This window comes from Leuciscus leuciscus (assembly GCF_965113295.1).
Source record: "Leuciscus leuciscus genome assembly, chromosome: 20".
NCBI lineage: Eukaryota > Metazoa > Chordata > Actinopteri > Cypriniformes > Leuciscidae > Leuciscus > Leuciscus leuciscus.
The window spans coordinates 21,684,890-21,707,640 of record NC_138744.1 but is presented as its reverse complement, the minus strand read 5'-3'; the positions used below and the strand labels follow the sequence as shown (position 1 = coordinate 21,707,640).

At 37.6% G+C, this 22,751-nt stretch overlaps 1 protein-coding gene across 4 annotated transcripts in view; it reads left to right on the top strand.

Annotated features, from left to right (window-relative positions):
* chn2 (chimerin 2) overlaps positions 1–22,751 on the top strand; it is a 43,311-nt gene continuing 20,560 nt past the window's right edge. Inside the window, exons 1-7 of one of the 4 annotated variants that reach the window (XM_082150008.1) lie at positions 1–164; positions 307–465; positions 15,443–15,481; positions 18,541–18,596; positions 18,848–18,879; positions 20,924–21,037; positions 21,252–21,522. In XM_082150008.1, the coding sequence (XP_082006134.1) occupies positions 417–465; positions 15,443–15,481; positions 18,541–18,596; positions 18,848–18,879; positions 20,924–21,037; positions 21,252–21,522 (561 nt within the window). In that variant the 5' untranslated portion in view covers positions 1–164; positions 307–416. Of the gene's footprint in view, positions 466–15,442; positions 15,482–18,540; positions 18,597–18,847; positions 18,880–20,923; positions 21,038–21,251; positions 21,523–22,751 lie in introns of all 4 variants that reach the window. The other 3 variants (XM_082150005.1, XM_082150007.1, XM_082150006.1) reach the window with 3 other exon arrangements.

Sequence of the window (22,751 nt, the reverse complement as noted above, 5' to 3'; positions counted from 1 at the left end):
ATTCGCCGCTGCACACACTGTGTGTTTATTACGAGCCTTGAAGTGGCACATGGAAGCGATACAGTAAAACCCATGTCTCTAAATATGGCGAAACCTACTGGCTTTGACAGCACACGCAACGGCTTGGAAGTTTTTTTGAATTCTGCATTTCATTACGATGACGTGTAAGTTAGACGAGTTGTCATATTTTCTGTACGTATATCAACTAGTTTCACATGGTTCTTCTTCTGCCACACGCGCCCGTAAATGCGGCAGCGTTGGCGACTCCCGTCTGACTCTCACAGCTGGATATTATCGGCTGTTTAGGAGGAACTCCGGAGAGCTGAAGACAGGTCAGGAGAGCAGAGACTGAGATGGAAGAGCTGTCAAGCCCGAACAGACGCCAGTAAGCTTGTGGATTCAGTGATTTACACGCCATGGCAGCGTCTAGTAACTCCAGTCTGTCGGGTTCCTCCGTCTCTTCGGGTGAGTACTAATGAAACGAAATGAAACATGGGTATTTTGTTTGGGAATCTGAAGAAGCACTTGACGTGATAATGGCAGAAAGGATATGGTTGGCAGTTTCATTTCTGTGGTTTTGGAAGGAATTAAAGCAGACAGGATAGAACATGGTGAAGAGGTGTGTCAAACAGTATACCTTTTCTTCATCCAGGACGAACTAGACCCACCTTTGACTTCCTTCACCAATGTAAGAGCATGCAGTTTTTAATATCAGCCAATGCACGGTGACAGAGGATTGTGTAATGTCACACTCACAGTACACGAGTTTTACAGGCCACCTCTATCTGATAATATGGCATATGACTCTTTGGTTTGATCACGATCACTGTTAACCATTATGCTAGGAGGTTAAAAAACTAAAACAAACAAAAAAATTTGCTGAATTATAAATATTGCAATTCCAAATAATATCCTATTTTTAACCCTCAGTGAAAAAACATTGGCTACTGCATGCACTGATGTTGATTTCATGTAGAATTAAAAGCATTTTGTCTTCTCTCTCTAATATAGTTATATTTATATTAAGTTGTGGCAACTCTTTTACCATACACTCTTAAAAATAAATGTTCTTTATTGGCATTGATGGTTCCACAAATAGCCTTTAATATCAATGGCACAAAAGGTTCTTTATAGTGGAAAAAAGTTATTAAGATTATTAAAATGTTCTTCACACTAAAACCTAGTTCTTTTTGAGGAACCCAAAATGGTTCTTCTATGGCATCGCTGCAAAATAACCTTTATTTTTAAGGCTGTCGTTCCTCATAACAAGTCCATAAATAATATAACTTTTATTATCTTATATTTTGTGAGGTTTACTATAAAATCTTAAATAATCAGCCCTATTACCATGATTTTTTACATTAAAGAACATATTATTGAAACCTGGATATTTGTGGAAATATCAGCGTATTGAGGAACCTTGTCAATGATTCATCCGTGCATTTGTTTATTTTTTAATCAAAACAACATCTTTCATTTAAATGACAGACTTGTCCAATCATTAAGTTCGCATAAATACCCTGCCCCTTTCTTTCAGTCGGCTGCAAGCTCACATTCAGATCTTCAGTGTCAACTATTGATATCCCAATTATATATCACTGCCAGTAATGCCAACAGTCGAAATGATCTAAACTTTTAAAACTGGAAAGTTTGGGTTTTGTTGTGTCCATTTCAACATGTTGTAACGTGGGAACCAAAAACTGGTTTGGACACATCCAGCACAAATGCACTTCCCGCCCAGTGTCTCAGGGGATAACGGTTACAACAGACATATAGCCTACCCTAAATCTCAACATTTCAGAATTTTTTGCATCTAAAATGAGTCATCAAATGTTTTAATGGGCGTGTGATGAAAACTAATTACCCTAAAAGCTGTTCCTCTCTCCGTTGTATGCACTTGAAAGATTTTCCATTATCCTGATCTTATTATCTGCAAGAAATTATTGATGTTGAAAATTAGCTTTTAAAATTACCTGTCATCTTCCTAGCTGAGTGTCATGGTGTTTGAACTACATTATCTCAGGTTTGATTGCCAATATATTAACTTCCCCCTACAATTACCTGTTCATTTTCAAAACTTTTGCCATATTTTCACATAGGTACCAAACTGCATCTTTTGCCAACAACACATTTAAATCTACACCCATGTACACTACTGTTCAAATGTTTGGGGTTGGTAAGATGTTTTCTGCCTTTATTTGATAAAAAAAAATACATTCATATTTTGAATATTATAAAATGAAATTAATTCTTGTGATGGCAAAGCTGAATTTTCAGCATCATTACGCCAGTCTTCAGTGTCACATGATCCTTCAGAAATCATTCTAATATGATGATTTGCTGCTCATTAAACATTTTATTATTATAATCAATGTTGAAAACAGTTGTGCTGCTTAATATTTTGCCTTTTTTGATCAATTTATTGTGTCTTTGCTGAATAAAATGATTCATTTCTTAAAAAGAAAAAATCACACTGACGCCAAACTTGATGTAGTATGACTTATTCACATTTTGTGAGGTTAGATGAGAAACGCACATTGGTTGGAAAGAGCGGAAACCACCATCCATAAATCCATAATTCCCTGTAAGACACAAAACGCAGTAAATGTCTTGCATGAGGTTGGCCGGAGGTGTGAGAAGCTCAAAAGGGTTTGCAGGTGTTTAAATAAACCGATCACAAGAGTGAGATAAGGAGGTTGGAAGCGCGCTCAGAATCACTCCCACATATCAACACCCTGTTCTCATGCTGCTCCGCTTGGCATTGCGTTTGTAAGAACAGAAGGAGGGATGTGTATGTTCTGAGGAACCGTACACGTCTCAAGGGAGTGCAAGTTCAAATAACAAGCTTTGTTAAATGGGTGTGTAAAGAAGAACCGTTTTCGAGCAGGCACTCATTTCATTGAAGCTCAATAGTGACCTTGGGAGAGAGAAAGAAAGGGTTTGTCTCATTCAATTCGTGCTTGCTGTAACTCTTCATCCAGAGGCGCAGAACCGCGATTCCTCCCCCACGCCAAGCCACGGGCTCTTGAGATCCAGTAAAGGGATCAAGCCAAGCCATGACTCTCCGTGGTCGCCATCCATTCCCAAATAGATTATCTCACATGCGTGTTGCTGAAGAAGCAGAACTGCACTGTGGCTGCGAGGCCTGGAGAAGGCGGAGGAACTTTTGTGCCTGCGGTACGGAGAGCTGTCATTAGCTCCGTGCCCCCGGTGTAATCATTGGATGCTGAATACCAGGCTCGCCGTGTCTGTCACAGGAGTATCATTATGTTGGAGAGAGAACTTTTTTGGCTGAAAACTCGTTTCGTCTAGTTTGTGTGCGTGCAATGCGCACCCGTTCTGCTTTATATTAGCCAAGGACAGGGCTGTAAACAAATGCAGGGCTAGAGCGAGATGGATGCCGCTCTGCTCAGCTCTTCTGACTTCAAAGGCCAGTTTGAGCTTTTGATGTTTCCCTGAAGGAAAACTGGGACTGCAGCTCAGAACTGCAAGCTTGTGAGCGATGTTGAAATTATGGGGGATTTCATGGGTTTGCGCTGATTTGATTGCTTCTAATCTGAAGGGGTTGTGTTAACTTAAGTTTGGGGGACCTTGACCAGAAGGTTGCTGGTTTAATCCCAGTAAGGAGGGACTCAACTGTAAAGAGACATTTAACCCCAGGTTGTTCTAGACGGATTGTCTTGATAATAAGTGCACTTCAGTAAGTCGCTTTGGATAAGACTTTGGATAAAAGAACCTGCTAAATGACTACTTATGTAATTATGAATCTGCATGTGGTAAGTGAGTAAGGTAGTTGTTAAGTTTAGCTGTTTATTAGTACTTAATAAAGCATAATGCCTTATTCTGCATGACAATATTCTACATCCCCTAATCCACAATACCTAAACTTAACAACTACAGTACCTCACTATCTATTAAGCAATAATTAGGAGTTTATTGAGGCAAAAGGCATAGTTAATACTGAGAGTTGGACCCTAATCTAAAGTGTGACAGAATTTTCATTTCTAACATTAATAATTACTTTTAAATGCTAATTATTGGTAATATTGTGAAGTATTATTACAAAAATCTAAATAACGGTTTTCTAAAATATTTAAAATGTTTTATTTATTCTTGTGATGGAAAACCTGAATTATTCCAGTCTTCAGTGTCACGTGATCCTTCAGAAATCATTCTAATATGATGATTAGGTGCTCAAAAAACATTTCTAATTATTATCAGTGCTAAAATCAGTTGTGCTGCTTAATATTTTTGTGGAAACCAAAAGGCATTTCTGTCAGGATTATTTGATGAATAGAAAGTTCAAAAGAACAGCATTAATTTGAAATAGAAATCTTTTGCAACATTATAAACTTATAACTTAACTGTCACTTTTGATTAATTAAATCTGTCCTTGCTGATTATATTTTTGAATGTTGGATGCACCGTATGAGTTTGATTTGACTTTAAAAAAATTAATAATATATAAAATATGAAAATGAATTGTATGTAAAAATTTTAAGCATGGTCATCTTATAAGAGATGCATTCAAGCCATTGTATGTATAAACTATATTTTTTATATATGTTTGAATTTGTAGATTTAGACCAATATATTTGTATGTCATTGATCTAAAAAAGGTCCTTTTTGATTTCATATTGACTGCTCATCTGTACTTGATCATAGTCATCATGAAAATGACGTCCACTTTTATGTGGTTCTGTTCTGTGTTCTTCTGGAAGTGAAGGGCGTATTCTACAAAAGGAACATATCACATGATTGAAAGCTCTGGTAAGCAAACAAGAGAGATAACTCTCAACAAGGCTTGCCTGTCCTTTTACTCTGCCTCTTTGCATTGCAGGCGACATCGGCTTGTTTGAGGTAAAGCTATGTTTTTCGTCCTGGAGTTGGTTAACATCAAAGTCAAGTCAACAGCTAAGGGAAAAAAGAGAATAGAAGAACTCTTACAAATCAATTCATGCAAACAAAATCACTCTTAAAGGGATAGTTGACCCAAAAATGAAAATTAGCCCATGATTTACTCACCCTCAAGCCATCCTAGGTGTATATTACATTCATCTTTTAGACGAATGCAATTGGAGTTATATAATAAAAAAAATGTCCTGGCTCTTCCAAGCTTTATAATGAGAGTGAATGGCCATTTCTGTTTTGAAGTCCATAAAAGTGTATCCATCCATGATAAAAAGTAATCCACACGGCTCTGCGGGGGTTAATAAAGGCCTTCTGAAGTGAATCTATGCATTCATGTAAGAAAAATATACATTTTTAAAACTTTATCAACTAAAACAACTAGCTTTCGGCAGACGACCTACGCAAGTAAAAACAGTAACACATGACGATGTATGATGTAGGAGTAGCGTAAGCTTTGATGCCTTTCATGGTTCAAACAAACAGGGCTGGGCAACAAACTCAAGCTCCTCCGACATTTCTCTTAAAAAATTTAACGAATTCCACGTTCGTCATTATGCTGTGCGTCAGGTCAAGGGTTACTCTTTCGCCGTAAATCGATGCGTACAGCCTTTTGCCGGAAGCTAGTTATTTTAGTCGATAAAGTTTTAAATATGGATGTTTTCTTACACGAACCCATCACTAAACTTCAGAAGGCCTTTATTAACCCCCCAGAGCAGTGTGGATTACTTTGGTCATGGATGGATGCACTTTTATGGAAGAGCCAGGACTTTTTTTTTTAAATAACTCAGATTGTATTCGTCTAAAAAGATGAATGTCATATACACCTAGGATGGCTTGAGGGTGAGTAAATCATGGGCTAATTTTCATTTTTGGGTCAACTATCCCTTTAAGCTGAAGACTGAAGTCTGGGTAAATGTCTCATAGCAGTGGTCTAGTAAAAGAACCTCGGTTTTTCGAGATCTTTTCTAAGCTCTTTCACGTAGCAAAAAAAAAGCATGAATGAAGGGGCGAAAGATTGAATGGAAGCTCAGCTTGTGATGACAGAGCTGGTAAATGAGGCGTGCACATCACTTACTGGCCCGAAAATGGTACTTTCTCTCCTTCGCTCTTCGGAAAGCTGCTCATTATTATAATCTTGTTTTTAAAGGCTTTCGTTTCTTACTGAAGCCACTGTAATACGGTCTCTCCATTAGTGGTCATCTTAATAGTTTTCATGGTTTCTTGTGTGATTCCCTCTGTAGTTTAACAGTCAGTGAGTCTGAGTGAAATAATAGGCTTATTTAAGACTGCCGTTTTATTGGTTGAATAGAGTGTTGCTGAGAACCAGAGAAGAGAGTTTTTTTAGTGCTCACCTCTTCCTGTGTCTCTGCATTTATTATTAATCACCTCTGTGGATATTCCCATGGTCATCCATCACCCTCTGGAATCACATTACCAAACAATGGATCTCCCTGCTATTGATGTATGCTTGTGTACTGTGCATGTGTGTGTGTGTATGGGTGTAAACTCATGGCAGGCCAACGGACCCTCAACAGTCTGTTCACTGACCTTCTGATCATACAAAACTGGAAATCACTTTCTCAAACTAGCAAGATCTAATCTGATTGACTGGCCTCGCGCAACTTTCTGGCATTGGTGTATACAACCTGGATTTTTTATTAATACTTTAAATTATTTTGTGTAAAGGTATTTAGGTCGATACATGAGCACCAACATATATATGTATATAAAATACAAAATGCATTGTAGACTGGACATTGTATACTGTGAGTCATATGTCTGGCTACGTGAGACTGTGTGTTTCCTTTGCCAATCAGAAGTGAGGGGCTTCCAACAGTACATGCGGTAAACACACGCACACACACACACACACACATGCACACGCACAATTAAACAAAGGCATACAGCCATACAGGAAAATACCCTAACCCACCCTCACTTGCATTCAGTGTTACAGGATAAACACACTTCATCTTGCCTTCCCTCACAGTTACTCTGTCTTGATGCCTTGTCTCGCACATAGTCATAAAATTCTCCACATTTCTTGCCAGTTCTGTTCCTGAAGATCCCCACACTCTTTAGGCTCATTGTGTGAAGTGGAAGTGATGTGTGGCTTTGCTTTCTGTGCCTCGGGGAGATGTAGAGTCTGTATAATGTACCCTAGCTCTTACAGAGCAGCATACTGTACAGATGGCCTCCCCGCAGGAGCTGGAACCTGTCCCCAAAAACACTGGATCAGCACTAAATGTGTGCGTATTGCATATTCACATATGTGTGTTGGCTGAAACAGACTGCTGTGTGTGTGTGAGTGTGTGTGTGTGTATATGGTTTTGCTGACATTTTTGGACCAAATGTCTCTACAAGCAATGTTTTCTTGGTTTTGCACATCCAAACTTCACTTAATATAACACAACAATAACGATAAAAAACTAAAGTAACTTTGAATAGGCTGTCGTCCGACGTTTTTACCTTGATATTTGCATAAAGTTGTGCTTCTCTCAATGCTTTCTCCGACCCGCTGTCAATCCCACAATCCAATATGCAGACGTGAAGCTCAGCTTCCATAGGAATTAATTGAAAAAGCAGTAGACATGCACTTTCAACGAGGCAAATTCGCATGACCAACTGAACCTGATATGAAGTCCGCACTGGGAAAATCTTTTGTCCTCACATGATGTTGATTTCTAAGATGACTGGATTTTTGGAGAACAACATTATATGTGACTGTACTTTTAGCCTTTTATGAGTACCTTCAACATTGTCCTATGGACAGGCAGACTGTATTGAAACACAACCTGCATTATTTCGATAACCGAAAATAAATAAATCATGTAATACAGATAAATATTATTAATAAGTAAGATGGTGATTCAGTAACCAGCTCTGATAGAGTCAGGTGAATGAAGGATTCACACTGATTCGTTTACATCCAGCACGATAACAATAAAGGTAAATATAACGATAACTGTGTATTAGTTCATACCAACGCATGATAACTTTCTGTTTATGATAAGCATGCGCACAGTTATGTAGTCTGCTGCTCTAAGTGTGCAAGCTCTTTAAAGTCAGGTGGTTTCTGATCGGCTGTCAATATTTATATTGTTCATCAGCTGGAAAACAAATCTTGCTGAAAGTGATTTAATAATATAGCCTAACTATAATAGTATAGACAATAACATCGCTATCATTATAGTTGTAGTGTGGACTTTCCTAGTCTTCATAGAATTAGAAAGATTTCTGCAATTAGTTTATATGCCAGACATTAAGAGTAGTATTCTAGTATATTGTTCTGAATTCAGCCTATGTTTTTGATTCACGTTGTTGCATGCTGCAAGCGAGTACAGCTTAATGGAAAGATGTTTCTTGCCAGTATATCTTTTAATTGCCTCACATTCAAAAAAGACATAAGGCAAACTCACATTCACAACTCAAAAAAAGAAAAAAAAGAAATTGCCATGGCCCTGAAAATGCTTGACAAGTAAACATTGCCCATAATGGATAGTAAACCTGAAAGCACACATTGTGGGGATGAGCGGTAAGCATTACCAATCATTAGTTCAGTATAAAATTAATAGGAGTCTAGGTCCCCACAATGATTCAAAAAAAGATGTGTGTGTGTGTGTGTGTGTGTATATGCAAAGGTGTTGGGATTAGATAGTCAGGTTTTACTAAGGCTGTGTTCCTCCACATGCAGATACTTCAGACTCAGTTCGTTTGAAGTACATACTGCTAGTCTGTTTCTGCATTTCTATGTTCTGCCCTAAGGATGCCTGTTCCCTCTCATCCGCTGAGCTTTAATTTGTGTGAGAGATAAGAGTCTGCCCAAGAAAGTGGGAGCTGTGAGGGTGTGTGTGAGCTGCAGATAGTCGCTCAACTTTCCATCTCAAAGCAGCAGCTTTTATGCTCTCAGATTCTTTTCTGCAACAGCCTGAAAGAGCAAATGACATTTAACATTACCCAGCCTGTAAAATACTACCTCAAATGGATGCTTGTGCTTAAGAGCTACGGTAGAAGTTGAATATAATAAGATATTTTACAGCAAATCTCCAACAATTTGTCCTTGGTTGGAACATTGTAATCAGATTCATCTAGTCTCTTTTTTCAGTAATGGCAAACACTCCTCACAGATTGCCTGTAGCATTCAGGGAAGGAAATTTTATTAATTAAAAGCCTTTTCTCATGAGGACCGCTGCAAATCTGGTGTCTAATCAAGAAAGATGCTTAGTTTGATTTTGTACTGAATCTTTCAGTCACTTCTTTTCATAGTCTTCACAAAGCCCAACTTTAACCATTCTAATAGCTCTGGCTTCAATATTCTTCCTATTCAGGCTTTCGAAACCTTTGTTCATTGTTAAATTATATATTGTAAGTGGTTGGGAGTGTTTTGTGAATAGGCAGCCTGCACCTCCTGACCCTCAAGTTTCCTCCGTCAGTGTTCTCCAGCCTCTCTATTAGATTCAGCGATAGTGGAAAGAAAGCACCTGGCAAATCACCAAAAGAATTCATAAATTTTCCAAATGAGCCACTGAAGAATATATATCTTTTCTTTTTCTTTTTTTATTATTGTTTGCAGCACACCAGCACTCCTGAGCTCCAACAGACAATACAGCTTCATACTAATCCAAACATAGGCTCACATAAACACTGATTGAAAGCTAATCTATCTCACTTGACTACTGTAAAGTGGATACTGGGCCGCCCAATTAAAGAAATAGTTCACACAAAAATGAAAATACTCACCCTCATGGAAAAGTGGAAAAAAGTGGAAAAGCAATATAACATATAACTATATAACTATTTGTTCCAAACCTGTATAACTTTCTTTCTTCTTTGGAACACAAAGAAGATATTTAGAAAAATGTCTTGTTTTTTGTTCATGCAATGAAAGTCAAATGTTGTTTTTGAACCCATTGACTTTCCTTGCATGGACAAAAACAGCTGAAACTTTCTTCAAAGTAGTGCTGCACAATTAATCAAAATAAAACTGAAAGTTTTTTTTAAGTCTGACATCAATGGACTGAACAGAAGGCCTTTTATTGTGGCCAGCCTAAGGCACACCTGTGCAATAATCATGCTGTCTAATCAGCATCTTGATATGCCACTGCTGTGAGGTGGATGGATTATCTTGGCAAAGGAGAAGTGCTCACTAACACAGATTTAGACAGATTTGTGTGAACAATATTTGAGAGAAATAGGCCTTTTGTGTACATAGAAAAAGTCTTTGATCTTTGAGTTCAGCTCATGAAAAATGGGGGCAAAACCAAAAGTGTTGCGTTTATAATTTTGTTCAGTGTATGATCACAACATTTTTGGCCAAATTTTACAGCCCTACAAACAAGCATTGATATTTTTTTAAATCACAAAGGCAATTTTTATCAGAAAAATCCCCCCCCACACACACACAAAATCGTGCAGCCCTACTTCTAAATGTCTTCTTTTGTGTTCCACAGAACAAAGAAAGTGAGGCACAATTGATGACAGAGTTTTCATTTTGTGGCGAACTATATCCTTATTTAATTTGTTCATATTTTTCCTCCATATTTAGTGCTGCAGTTCTGCCCGCATATAAAATGGTTTGCTACACACTTCGTCATGAATTACAAAGGATTCAGACCAGAAAAACACAAACCTAAACCTCAGCCAACATTTAAACCTCGCTATATCATCATCTTCCAGAACGAAAATGACTAAATCGCTTGATGTTCTTGCTAAATGTTCTCTTTGCAAGCACATGCCAAAGCCTTAAACCATACAATCCTTTCATTCTGGCTCAACATAGCTATTGCCAAGTCAAGATATTATGAGTATCTTAGCTTGGCAGCTCAGTTTTTTGTGTGCTTTTCACCTGTGGCTTTATAAATAAATCTGACAAAATGTTTACAACTTTGACAAGACATACAGAGCATGTTGTATAACAGTTGTTGTATGTTTGGCTATAGCGGGTTTGGATGGAGCGCTGTGTGTGTTTGTGGTTTGGACTTTGAGCTTGTGTTTAGTTGTGAGTGTGTAGGCAGGGAGGAAATGCTGACTGGCCGCAGTAAAGTGCTGACATTAAAAGAGACAGTGCCTGAAATAAGACATGGATCCATAGAGACCAGCACGTATTCAGGGAAGAGAAGAAAACACACATTGATTTATGCTTTCAAAGAGATTGTTTTACTAAAAGAAAACGGCTACTACTTTCCACTCTATCTTTCTTATTCGATCTACTCTTACACACACACAAGATCACGCAGTCATTCTGAACTTTCACACACTTTCCAGGGCTGTATACTACTATTCTCAACTCAGAAACACACAATGAGTGTGTCATTGCTTATGATGCAATATGTTTTTTTGGGGGTAATCTTTCCATGAATGATCAGAGATTCAGTTACTATTCTGGATGAGGAAATGCTGATCAGCACAACAGTTTTGTTTATTTCTCACACAAGCATGTATTGTGAAATTAGTGTCTTTGTCTTATTGCCAAATTTCTGTTTATGGGATTGTGCAGTTACTGTCAGGCCTACTTTACGTACTAATATTGATTATCTAGAAGCCTGTCTGGCTAGACTGAGAGGAACTGTTGTGATTTATTCCTGAGAATCCTGGTTTATTTATTCATTTTTCTTTTGATTCTTTCAGGCTTCTGTATTTAAACGTCAGAGAAAGATTTTGGATAATTAAGTTTAATGACCTATTTGGCAGATTTTATACTGTTTACCTTATGATCTGTAATAATTCATAAATGATACATTAATATTGCTTAGGGATGACAGTCAATTTAAAAATTAATAGCATGATGTTCCAGTTAATTAATCAGAATGAATCACTTTTAATTAATTGAATCAAAATTTTTTACTTAAAAAGAGTATACTTTGTGTAATGGTTTTAGACACTTAATTGCATGTTAACTGTAATTTTTAAAGGTGTCACAAGAATGAGAATAGCCAATGTATGTTTACATATATACACAAGTGCACTTCTTTTCACAAGGGACAGCTGTGCTGACCGCTCTACACTTAGATGGTACTTTAAGCTTAAATTGATCAGATGAAATGGCTTTACATAATTTGCATACAGTTCAGGAGGGCATGATTAAATGTGTTAATTTTTGTATCTCATATTTTTTTAAGAAATTTACTGTATTAAATTAACATGTTAAACAGTAATTGAGGTATTTAAATTAAAATATTGTTTTAAGGTGTTCTGTTTTAGACGGACAGGACTGCCATTCTCATTGTAATGTATGCAAATGAACCTCCATATCCAGGCTGTCTGTGCTCAACAGCCATACTAAACCATGTCAGGCTCTGACTTTAGAAATTACTTGCTTACTAGAGGTGCTGCTTCCCCATTCATTTATCTCACCCTAGTTTTGAAAGTATTCACCATATTGTTTGAAGTTAGATAGTCACCCAAAGCTTTAACTGGAAGAGGCATTTCTGAAAAGTTGGAAAACAGATATTTACTACTAATTGCGAACTATATAGAATGGTATGGAAGGTTCCGCCAAAAAGGTAATTGTGACTTTTTATCTCCCCTTTCTGAATTTTTCCCTGCAGTTGCGAGTTTATATATATATAACAATTCAGAATTTATAACTCGCAAGTGGGAGACAAAAAGCCAGAATTGTGAGTAATAAATTTGCAATTGCAAGAAAAAAGTCAGAAATGCAAGTTTATATATCACAATTGTGAGAAATAGTCAGAATTGCGAGATATAAACTGACTTAAACTGACTTAATTCTGACTTAAATAGATAAGAAGTTGCAATTACCCTTTTTCTTATTTATTCTGTGGTGGAAACATAGAATGGAGCTCTATTTGAGAGGAGCATGTCAATAACATTAGATGAGTATATAAATGTGACCCTGGACCACAAAACCAGTCACATGGGTTTTTTTTTTTTTTATTGAGATTTATACATCACATGGAAGCTGAATGAATAAGCTTTCCGTTGATGTATGGCTTGTTAGGATAGGACAATATTTGGTCGAGATACGACTATTTGAAAATCTGGAATCTGAGGGTGCAAAAAAATCGATCTATAAAATCGATCGATAAACCAATCATTTATGTTTGCGATTGTGCTGCATTAACTCACAAAAATACATGTTTTATATATTTACAGTAGAAAATTTACAAAATGTCTTCATGGAACATGATCTTTACTTAATATCCTAATGATTTTTGGCATAAAAGAAAAATCGATCATTTTGACCCATACAATGTATTAGGGCTGGGCGATATGGCTGAAAACTGTATCACGATATAAGTGTTTCATATCGGTCGATATCGATAATTATTGAATTTTTTTATAACATATTTAAAATAAGGACCAGTCCAGGAGACAAATATATTACATTTAAAGATTTTTTATTTTAAACTTAACCTACCTCTGATTATAATCCCATCAGTTAAAAAGGCAGAAATGTCAACACGACCATGGAAAACTCAAAAGTCTAAAATCACAATGAACACTTAACAATTATCTCTTAACATTAAGGTGCAAAATTAAAGAATACGTAAGAAATGCTTTATAAAGGGGTGGGCGATATGGCAAAAATATAATATTACGATTTCTTTCTATAAATTATATAAATCTATTTCTTTCTATTTTCTATAAATTATACATTGATACTTATTAAAGCTATTAATAAAGTTATTAGTCAAGAGCAGTGAGTGATTTTCTCTTTACATTTTGTTGTTTTATTAACATTAAAGGGATAGTTCTCCTAAAAATTCTAATTTTCATAATTTACTCTCTCACGTTGTTTTAAACTCGAATAAGTTTCTTTCTTCTGTTGAAAATAAAAGTTATTTGGAAGAATGTGGGTAACCAAACAGTTGATGTACCCCAGTGACTTCCATAGTATATTTTTCCTCCTATGGAAGTCAATGGGGACCAGCTACTGTTTGGATACCCACATTCTTCAAAATATTAATATTAGAAAATATTAGAAGGCAATTAATACAGGTTTGGAACAACATTAGAGTGCGTAAATAATGAGATAATTTTTATTTTTGGGTGAACTATCCCTTTAAGGACAAGCGGCAGCGTGTTTACTATTACTACTGTCTCTTTAAGAGCTGCGCGCGACGCGTCTATTATACACGCATTTGACAAGCAGATTTTCTCTCAATTTTCTCAAGTTTGCTTTCACTTTAGACATATCCGACTAGTTTATGTAAACCTTGTGTGTATAACAGTATGAGCAAAATAAGACTCGAAAGATAACTTAGTATTCAGGCGCTGGTAGACAGGCTTTTAGTGCATGTGAGCTTCACATGTATGCGCTGAGAAACTAGCTAGAACAGCGCATAAGCACGCGAATAACAGAAAAACTGACGACGGTCTTGCATAATCTGCAGACGACATTGGTCTGACTACGGTCAGACTTTAAGTCAGGCGAGCTGACTTTTTCTGTTTTATCTAGTTACTAGAGAGTGAGTGCCTTTGTTCATGCAATCAAACTTGCTTTGCTGGTTTCTTCCAACGAAAAAAATTAATAAATAATTATCGAACGTTTTATCGAACGCATTTTTTATTGATATTGATTACGTGTCTATCGCGATACATATCGTTATCGTTTTATCGCCCAGCCCTACAATGTATTGTTGTGCTACAAATATACCCGTGCGACTTGTGACTGGTTTTATGATCCTGGGTCACAAATAGTTTCTTATCTCATTTCTGTGGCAATTGTTCTGTCACCTTACCACAACCCCAACTCCACCTTATTTCTATTCATTTCTGTAATTTAAGTCATCCTGGGTGGGCTGCAAACCAAAATCAGTTAACTTTCATCTCACTCAATAATTACCGTATTAATATGTGAAACCGATTATTGCTCTCTTTTGATCTGCCCAAGTTAAAAAACAACTCGATGTAACGCAACAAACTGTAACAGAATGTAAGAGGAAGCAAAACAAACAGTATACTGACATTCTATATCCATTTTTGGAATTTTTATTCAATGATTTTGTCTGCAATTAAATTCAACGTCCTTGAATTCCCTTTGTGTGGGGGCTTTTCTCCGCAAAATAAATTTAAATATGCAAAATGCAATTAATTGTGATTTAATTTTATTCATTAATCTGCATATAATGTAATTAATTTGGTTAAAGTGTTTAATCGATTGACAGCCCATGTGTTTTAAATTAGAAAATCGTGTGTGTGTGTGTGTGTGTGTGTGTGTGTGTGTGTTTAGCTGTACGGGTGTGTTAAACACACATTTGTATATTTATTGTCTTTGAGCTGGGGAACTAAATGAAAGAAGTGTTAAAACACGTGTACCCCGAAGGCATTGTAGAGGAAAGATTATATTGTCCGTGCCATGCACATTACGCATCACAGCTTACAGAATATCCTAACATTAAGGAAACAATATAATAACCTTGGATTACAGCCACTCTCTAACCTGACAGTAAGTTTCATAGACCGTGTTAAGTGAGAACATGTTGACAAGAGACAATTATTTTGACACGTGTTCATTTAGCACAGAACAGAAGACATCCTGACATTCTTTTATTATCCTTTGTTGTAGATCCTGAAGATTATCAGCCACCGATATGGAAATCCTACTGTAAGTATTCTTTTAACATTATACATGCACAGACATCATTTTAATGTCTCGATTAGATCCAGTTGACAGACTTGACACTAACAACCAGAATAAAACACACTCGACTGAAGAAATACAATAATCTGGGCTTCAAACATGAGAACATTGCATAATGGGAAATGTGGTTTGGCATAGGGCGAAGGGAACAGGAACCAGGGCCTGAAACGAACTTTTCAATTATAGGGCAATATTTGGAATTGATTACTAGAGAAATTTTTATAATTACCTTAATAAATGTATCTGTGTTGTCTTTTTATATCATATACTTAAATTTAACCAATTACTTCATTCAATTAAAATGCTATAGACGTTTACCTGTAAAATGGTTGCACGTCATATTCTGGCTACACAAACAAAACAAGCTGAGTTTACTCAGTTTACTGCTTTTTATGCATTAGAATATCAAAACTTAGGAGCATGAAAAACAAAATGGTAATTCGAACTGAGAATTAATACAGAAAGTGAGCAAAGAACATTCCCAATCCCTGGTGAAGTTATGCACTCTCACAAAAACTCTTGCTACAATCACTCAAGCTGTCTACACTGCAAAATGAATCTCTTACATCATATCTGAACTTTGTTGTTTATTCAGTTTCAGTGGTTTCTAATCTACATGCTAATCTAAATCGCAACATCCATAATAGATTTAGTTTAATTGTGCAGAGTAACCTTTTCCCCCCTTATCTTGAATGTGGTGGCATTTATGTTCATCTTGGTGGCATTTTTGCCTGTAAATTTCCGACCCTGACAGGAGTGATTCACTTGTCAAGGTTTTCCTGGCCAGTGACCGTTATCTCCGATTTTTCTAGCCCATCCCACATTTCAACTCATTTTCCCTCGCATTCCCTCCCACTGTGCAGTATTTTTAGAGCAGGCCCCGTCCTTGTCATTCTGGTGGACGTTGTCCAGAACCCACTGCTCGTTCTGAGCTTCTTTGACAAGATCTTGGCATCGCTGTCAGATGCCTTCCTGCTCTCGGGAGGAAAAATCTGAGCGCTGAGTCCAGATTCTGCCTGTGCTCGGACTGCGCCGGCCAATCGCTGCTCTGCATGATGAGCAGCTTTTAATGAAGTCATCAAGAGAAGGTCACGTCCATGTCGAGCTGAAGTACCCCTGCACATCTGTTGCTGTTTTTGAGCCAGTATTGATCATTTCACTACCACTGCTTTCTTCACAATGATCTAAATGCCATTATTAAAAATTTTCCTCACACTAAAGAACTAATTGGTTCAGATTGATAATATTCTGCCAAAAGTCTAAGAGTCCACTATTCACTATGCTTTCATGTTATATTTTTTTAACTACAAATTTGATTATCAGTAATTCAATTTGAATTGTAAATTGAAAATGTTTAATTTTGAACATTTAATATGAATATAAGAATAATTTTTTGCTTCATTGACAGCAGCATCATTATTATTTTTTACTAGTATAATGATTTATTAATACGTTTTAAGGGACTCAACCCATGCACATGACATTTTACAACTTGAACTAATCTTGCCTTGACATTAAAAGGTCAAATTATCTGATATTCCCAAGAGGGTGAACATACAACATGTTCCTGGATCAACATCTTTGTTGATCCTGGAACAACATTCCAATCAACCAGTCAGATTTGAGGGATAAGTTTACAGTTTATGTCAAATTTAGGCTTACAACCAGCTTTTTGTCCTTCTACATCACCTTCATCTTTTCCCTCTGATTTTAAGTATAACTTATGGGTAGGATTAGGTTTAGGGGTAGGGATATGGGATATGTTTAGGACTCCAAATTTTCAGGCAGGAATGTTGTTCCAGGATCAACAAAATATGTTGATCCAAGAGCACGTCTTACTTGGCAAAATCACAGTGATCTTGTTGCACCACAGTACTTTGCTTTGGCGGACAAACGTTATAATAAGCAGTAATGTAGTTTCGTTTCCCCCCCTAATAAATAGTAATAATAAAAGATTATGCCAAACTACCCTGTTTTCTTTACAATAATTTATTCTTTTAAGTTTTTTCACCTTTAATTATGATATCAGGACAGTTGCATTAGTTGTATTTTTTTACTTTACGCCCCCGCCACAATAATATCGAAATATTAAAAAGTATTTTAATTCAGAACATTAAAATATGTTCATCATAAAAGAGATGCATTCAGGAATACGTAGGAATGTTTGACAGATCCATAAACAGTATTTCTAATTCAATTTACTTACATTTTTCTGCATTTTACGGTGTTCCAAATTCTTTCCCAGTTTAAATAAAAAATAATTTCAATGTAGTCTCACCCACTGCAAATGCAGAGAGAGTTGGAGGGGCACTTTAGCACCTTGTAGAAACAACTTCTGTTTATTTGAATAGGAGATACAGGTGTATTTTCACTTGTGAAAAGTTTTCACTACAGGTGTGTGATGGCTTGAAATTCAAAATACCCATTATTATAATTGAGAATGAACTCACCATCAAAGGAATGTTGTGAGAACTGACCACAAATTGACCTTGCCTGTGCAAGCTGATTATTTAGGAGAGGATAACCTGAGGAATTCCTGGTATTAACCTCTATTCTCTGGACTACATTTTCAAACAAACAGGCACAATCAAAACATCTGTACTTAAACCCCTTTGAGCTGAATACTGGCCCTTCATGTACTCCTTTCCCATATTGACCAACTGTTGGTGTTGATTTATCTGTTTGCCTCTTGCGCAGTCTTCATTTTTCAATAGCTTTACCAATATTACCCAATCCACTTTTATAATGCGTTGTAGCTTAGCCTGACAGCAGTGTAAGTGGGTGTGTGTCCTCAAGCTCAGACCTAATGGATTAATGTCTAAGAGAGAATGCTGTGTTTTGACATGCTCTATATATACCCACATCTCACCACAGCGTTATAAAGATTAGAGGTAAAATAAACTGTAGAATTTCTGTTGAGCTGCTTCTCATGCCGAAAGACAACGTAACCTTTTCTTATTTTCAAAATATTGAAATATTAATTTATAAAAAATGTCAAAATATTTTGCTTTATTGTTTATCAGTGTACCAATTACAACAAGAAGCGTCAAGACCAAAGAGGATCACATGTCCTCAGGAGGTAAGTACAGGAAAATGTGTGTAAACACTCCCAAGGTTTTTCAAACATGACTCATATTGATTCAGTCTGCATATCTTTTACTAAACACTGGAGCTTATGTTTAGACTGTCTCCATGTTCACAAAATGCTCATCTTGTTAGATAGACTTACTATTAGAAAAGCTTGTTTAACCACCTCATGACCCGTTTGACTAAGTGATTTGTGTTGAAAACTGTAATTCTCTCTCTTACGTTCTTCTCTCTGGCTTGCAGATGGAAAGCAGACCCAAATACTATGGTAGAGAGTGAGTGTCTAACTTTATTGGTAGTGCTTTGGAAGCAAAGCATCAATATTACTATTCCTCAAATTACTTCTACTAGCTGTCTAGTTACTTTTTACCCCCTTCCTTCAAGTATGCATGTGAAATTTGCTGTGAGTTAGCAGAATTTATTATTTAAGACTGTTATGAGAGGTGGTGCACATTGATTTTGTGTAGTGATGTGTGTGAGGGTGCTAATATGAATGTATGAGGAAGAGACTGTGATTTATGTCGTGTCAAGCAAGTTAGAGTGTTTGTGCATGTGAATATGTAAGCATCACAAAGTCTGTGCTGTGTTTGTGTGTGTGTGTGTGTGTGTGTGTGTGTGTGTGTGTGTGTGTGTGTGTGTGTGTGTGTGTGTGTGTGTGTGTGTGTGTGTGTGTGTGTGTGTGTGTGTGTGTGTGTGTGTGTGTGTGTGTGTGTGTGTGTGTGTGTGTGTGTGTGTGTGTGTGTGTGTGTGTGTGTGTGTGTGTGTGTGTGTGTGTGTGTGTGTGTGTGTGTGTGTGTGTGTGTGTGTGTGTGTGTGTGTGTGTGTGTGTGTGTGTGTGTGTGTGTGTGTGTGTGTGTGTGTGTGTGTGTGTGTGTGTGTGTGTGTGTGTGTGTGTGTGTGTGTGTGTGTGTGTGTGTGTGTGGTGTGTGTGTGTGTGTGTGTGTGTGTGTGTGTGTGTGTGTGTGTGTGTGTGTGGTGTGTGTGTGTGTGTGTGTGTGTGTGTGTGTGTGTGTGTGTGTGTGTGTGTGTGTGTGTGTTGTGTGTGTGTGTGTGTGTGTGTGTGTGTGTGTGTGTGTGTGTGTGTGTGTGTGTGTGTGTGTGTGTGGTGTGTGTGTGTGTGTGTGTGTGTGTGTGTGTGTGTGTGTGTGTGTGTGTGTGTGTGTGTGTGTGTGTGTGTGTGTGTGTGTGTGTGTGTGTGTGTGTGTGTGTGTGTGTGTGTGTGTGTGTGTGTGTGTGTGTGTGTGTGTGTGTGTGTGTGTGTGTGTGTGTGTGTGTGTGTGTGTGTGTGTGTGTGTGTGTGTGTGTGTGTGTGTGTGTGTGGTGTGTGTGTGTGTGTGTGTGTGTGTGTGTGTGTGTGTGTGTGTGTGTGTGTGTGGTGTGTGTGTGTGTGTGTGTGTGTGTGTGTGTGTGTGTGTGTGTGTGTGTGTGTGTGTGTGTGTGTGTGTGTGTGTGTGTGTGTGTGTGTGTGTGTGTGTGTGTGTGTGTGTGTGTGTGTGTGTGTGTGTGTGTGTGTGTGTGTGTGTGTGTGTGTGTGTGTGTGTGTGTGTGTGTGTGTGTGTGTGTGTGTGTGTGTGTGTGTGTGTGTGTGTGTGTGTGTGTGTGTGTGTGTGTGTGTGTGTGTGTGTGTGTGTGTGTGTGTGTGTGTGTGTGTGTGTGTGTGTGTGTGTGTGTGTGTGTGTGTGTGTGTGTGTGTGTGTGTGTGTGTGTGTGTGTGTGTGTGTGTGTGTGTGTGTGTGTGTGTGTGTGTGTGTGTGTGTGTGTGTGTGTGTGTGTGTGTGTGTGTGTGTGTGTGTGTGTGTGTGTGTGTGTGTGTGTGTGTGTGTGTGTGTGTGTGTGTGTGTGTGTGTGTGTGTGTGTGTGTGTGTGTGTGTGTGTGTGTGTGTGTGTGTGTGTGTGTGTGTGTGTGTGTGTGTGTGTGTGTGTGTGTGTGTGTGTGTGTGTGTGTGTGTGTGTGTGTGTGTGTGTGTGTGTGTGTGTGTGTGTGTGTGTGTGTGTGTGTGTGTGTGTGTGTGTGTGTGTGTGTGTGTGTGTGTGTGTGTGTGTGTGTGTGTGTGTGTGTGTGTGTGTGTGTGTGTGTGTGTGTGTGTGTGTGTGTGTGTGTGTGTGTGTGTGTGTGTGTGTGTGTGTGTGTGTGTGTGTGTGTGTGTGTGTGTGTGTGTGTGTGTGTGTGTGTGTGTGTGTGTGTGTGTGTGTGTGTGTGTGTGTGTGTGTGTGTGTGTGTGTGTGTGTGTGTGTGTGTGTGTGTGTGTGTGTGTGTGTGTGTGTGTGTGTGTGTGTGTGTGTGTGTGTGTGTGTGTAAATCATGGTATCTCTGTACAGGTTCCATGGTCTGATTTCCAGAGAGCGTGCAGATGAACTGCTGGCGGGGACAGAAGGTGCTTATCTCATCAGAGAGAGCCAGAGACAACCAGGAACTTATACACTTGCTTTGAGGTACATGCCATCTATTCTTTATCCTTTCTCTACATGTCCATCCATCTGTCCATCCATCCATCCAATATTATATTATATTGTATTATATTAAATCATATTATACAAATGATAAAAATAATAAATAAAATATTTAGTTTTACAATGTACAGTATTATTATAATATTATCATAATATACAGTAATATAATATGCAGTACTACTTGTCTATCATTCAGATTTGGTGGCCAGACTCTGAATTACCGACTGTTTTATGATGGAAAGCACTTTGTGGGAGAAAAACGTTTCGAGTCGGTTCATGATCTGGTTACAGACGGTCTCATCACTCTCTATATTGAGACCAAGGCAGCAGAGTACATTGCCAAGATGACCACAAACCCCATCTACCAGCACCTGGGCTATACTTCTCTTCTGAGGGACAAAATCACTCATCGACTCAACCGGACCCGCTCTGAGCCCAAAAAAGTTACTTTTCAACAGAATGACAAGGTAAGGTACATACCTCTTCAGATATAGATTATAATGTTCTTACCATGTTACTAAAGGTTATAGCGTGTATCGGCAATATAATATGATTTAAAGATATCATATACTGCATAATCACAAGACATTATAATAAATCCTTAGTCATTGTGTGCCAAATAAAGGTGATGAGGAAATTTGTGACAATTTTTGTTGAAATCGATCATGAAAGTGCACCGGTTTTTGTGGAATCCCACAGGGCTTTGTTTTAGGACCTCTGTTGTTTTCATTGTATATGTTAATTATAGGCTAATCAGTAGACTTGGGATAAATTTGGCATTTTTTGCTTGTTATTGAACATTTCAGCCCTCAACACTAACCTGCAGTAATGCTGCAAATTATTTTTCTTTATCTGAGCCATCATTGGTATTTGAGATGACATTTACATGCAGAATTCAGTGAGAGAGTTACAGTAATCATAAATGCCCATCTCTTTGTCTGCGTGTAGTGATAACAGGACATTGACACTGGCACTGCTTCATTATGCATTTGCCCATAGATGTTATCAAGGTTTTACTGATAAGAGTTAACACAGGCACCGTATCCATTCATTTAGTTTTTTTAATATTATTCACACATTTTCTTTTGACCAAATCATGGTGTCCTTTCACAAATCGTTGTTAGAATGGTATTTTGACAAATGAGAAGGAGCATTTCTTTGTGTGCATTTGGAAGATTAGAAAAGTGGGAGAGTGTTTCAGCATCAGGGTGTGAATCTTTGATGAACGATAATGCGATGAATGTGTTGTCTCCTCTCTCATTCATCAGACACACTGTCTGGTTCACTGACAGGAGAGTTTGATCAATTCAGTCAGGTCTAACGCTACCTTTATGAATTCTGTTGCCTCACTATTGAGATGAAATAGCTCTTCATAAGAGCTCTATGAAAGCGATGATCAAACCATTCTTGACTTAGTCAACGGAAGTGTTTATCACCCACAATCATGTTTGCATAGAGAACATTTGTTTTTGTTTACTGACACCAGACAGAGAATTTTAATTGGCTTAAGTATTTGAATTCATAAAAATGAACTCAACGCACTTTAACAAGTGGAGTTTTTCCATCTTACAGCTTTGTTCAGATGTCCACTAGAGGGCAGCCTCAACAAGCTGTCAAACTGTGAATATGGATTTGTATACAGTATATACTTCAAAAGATCTGCCTTGTTGCAGCCAGGTATTCACAGTATTTCAGT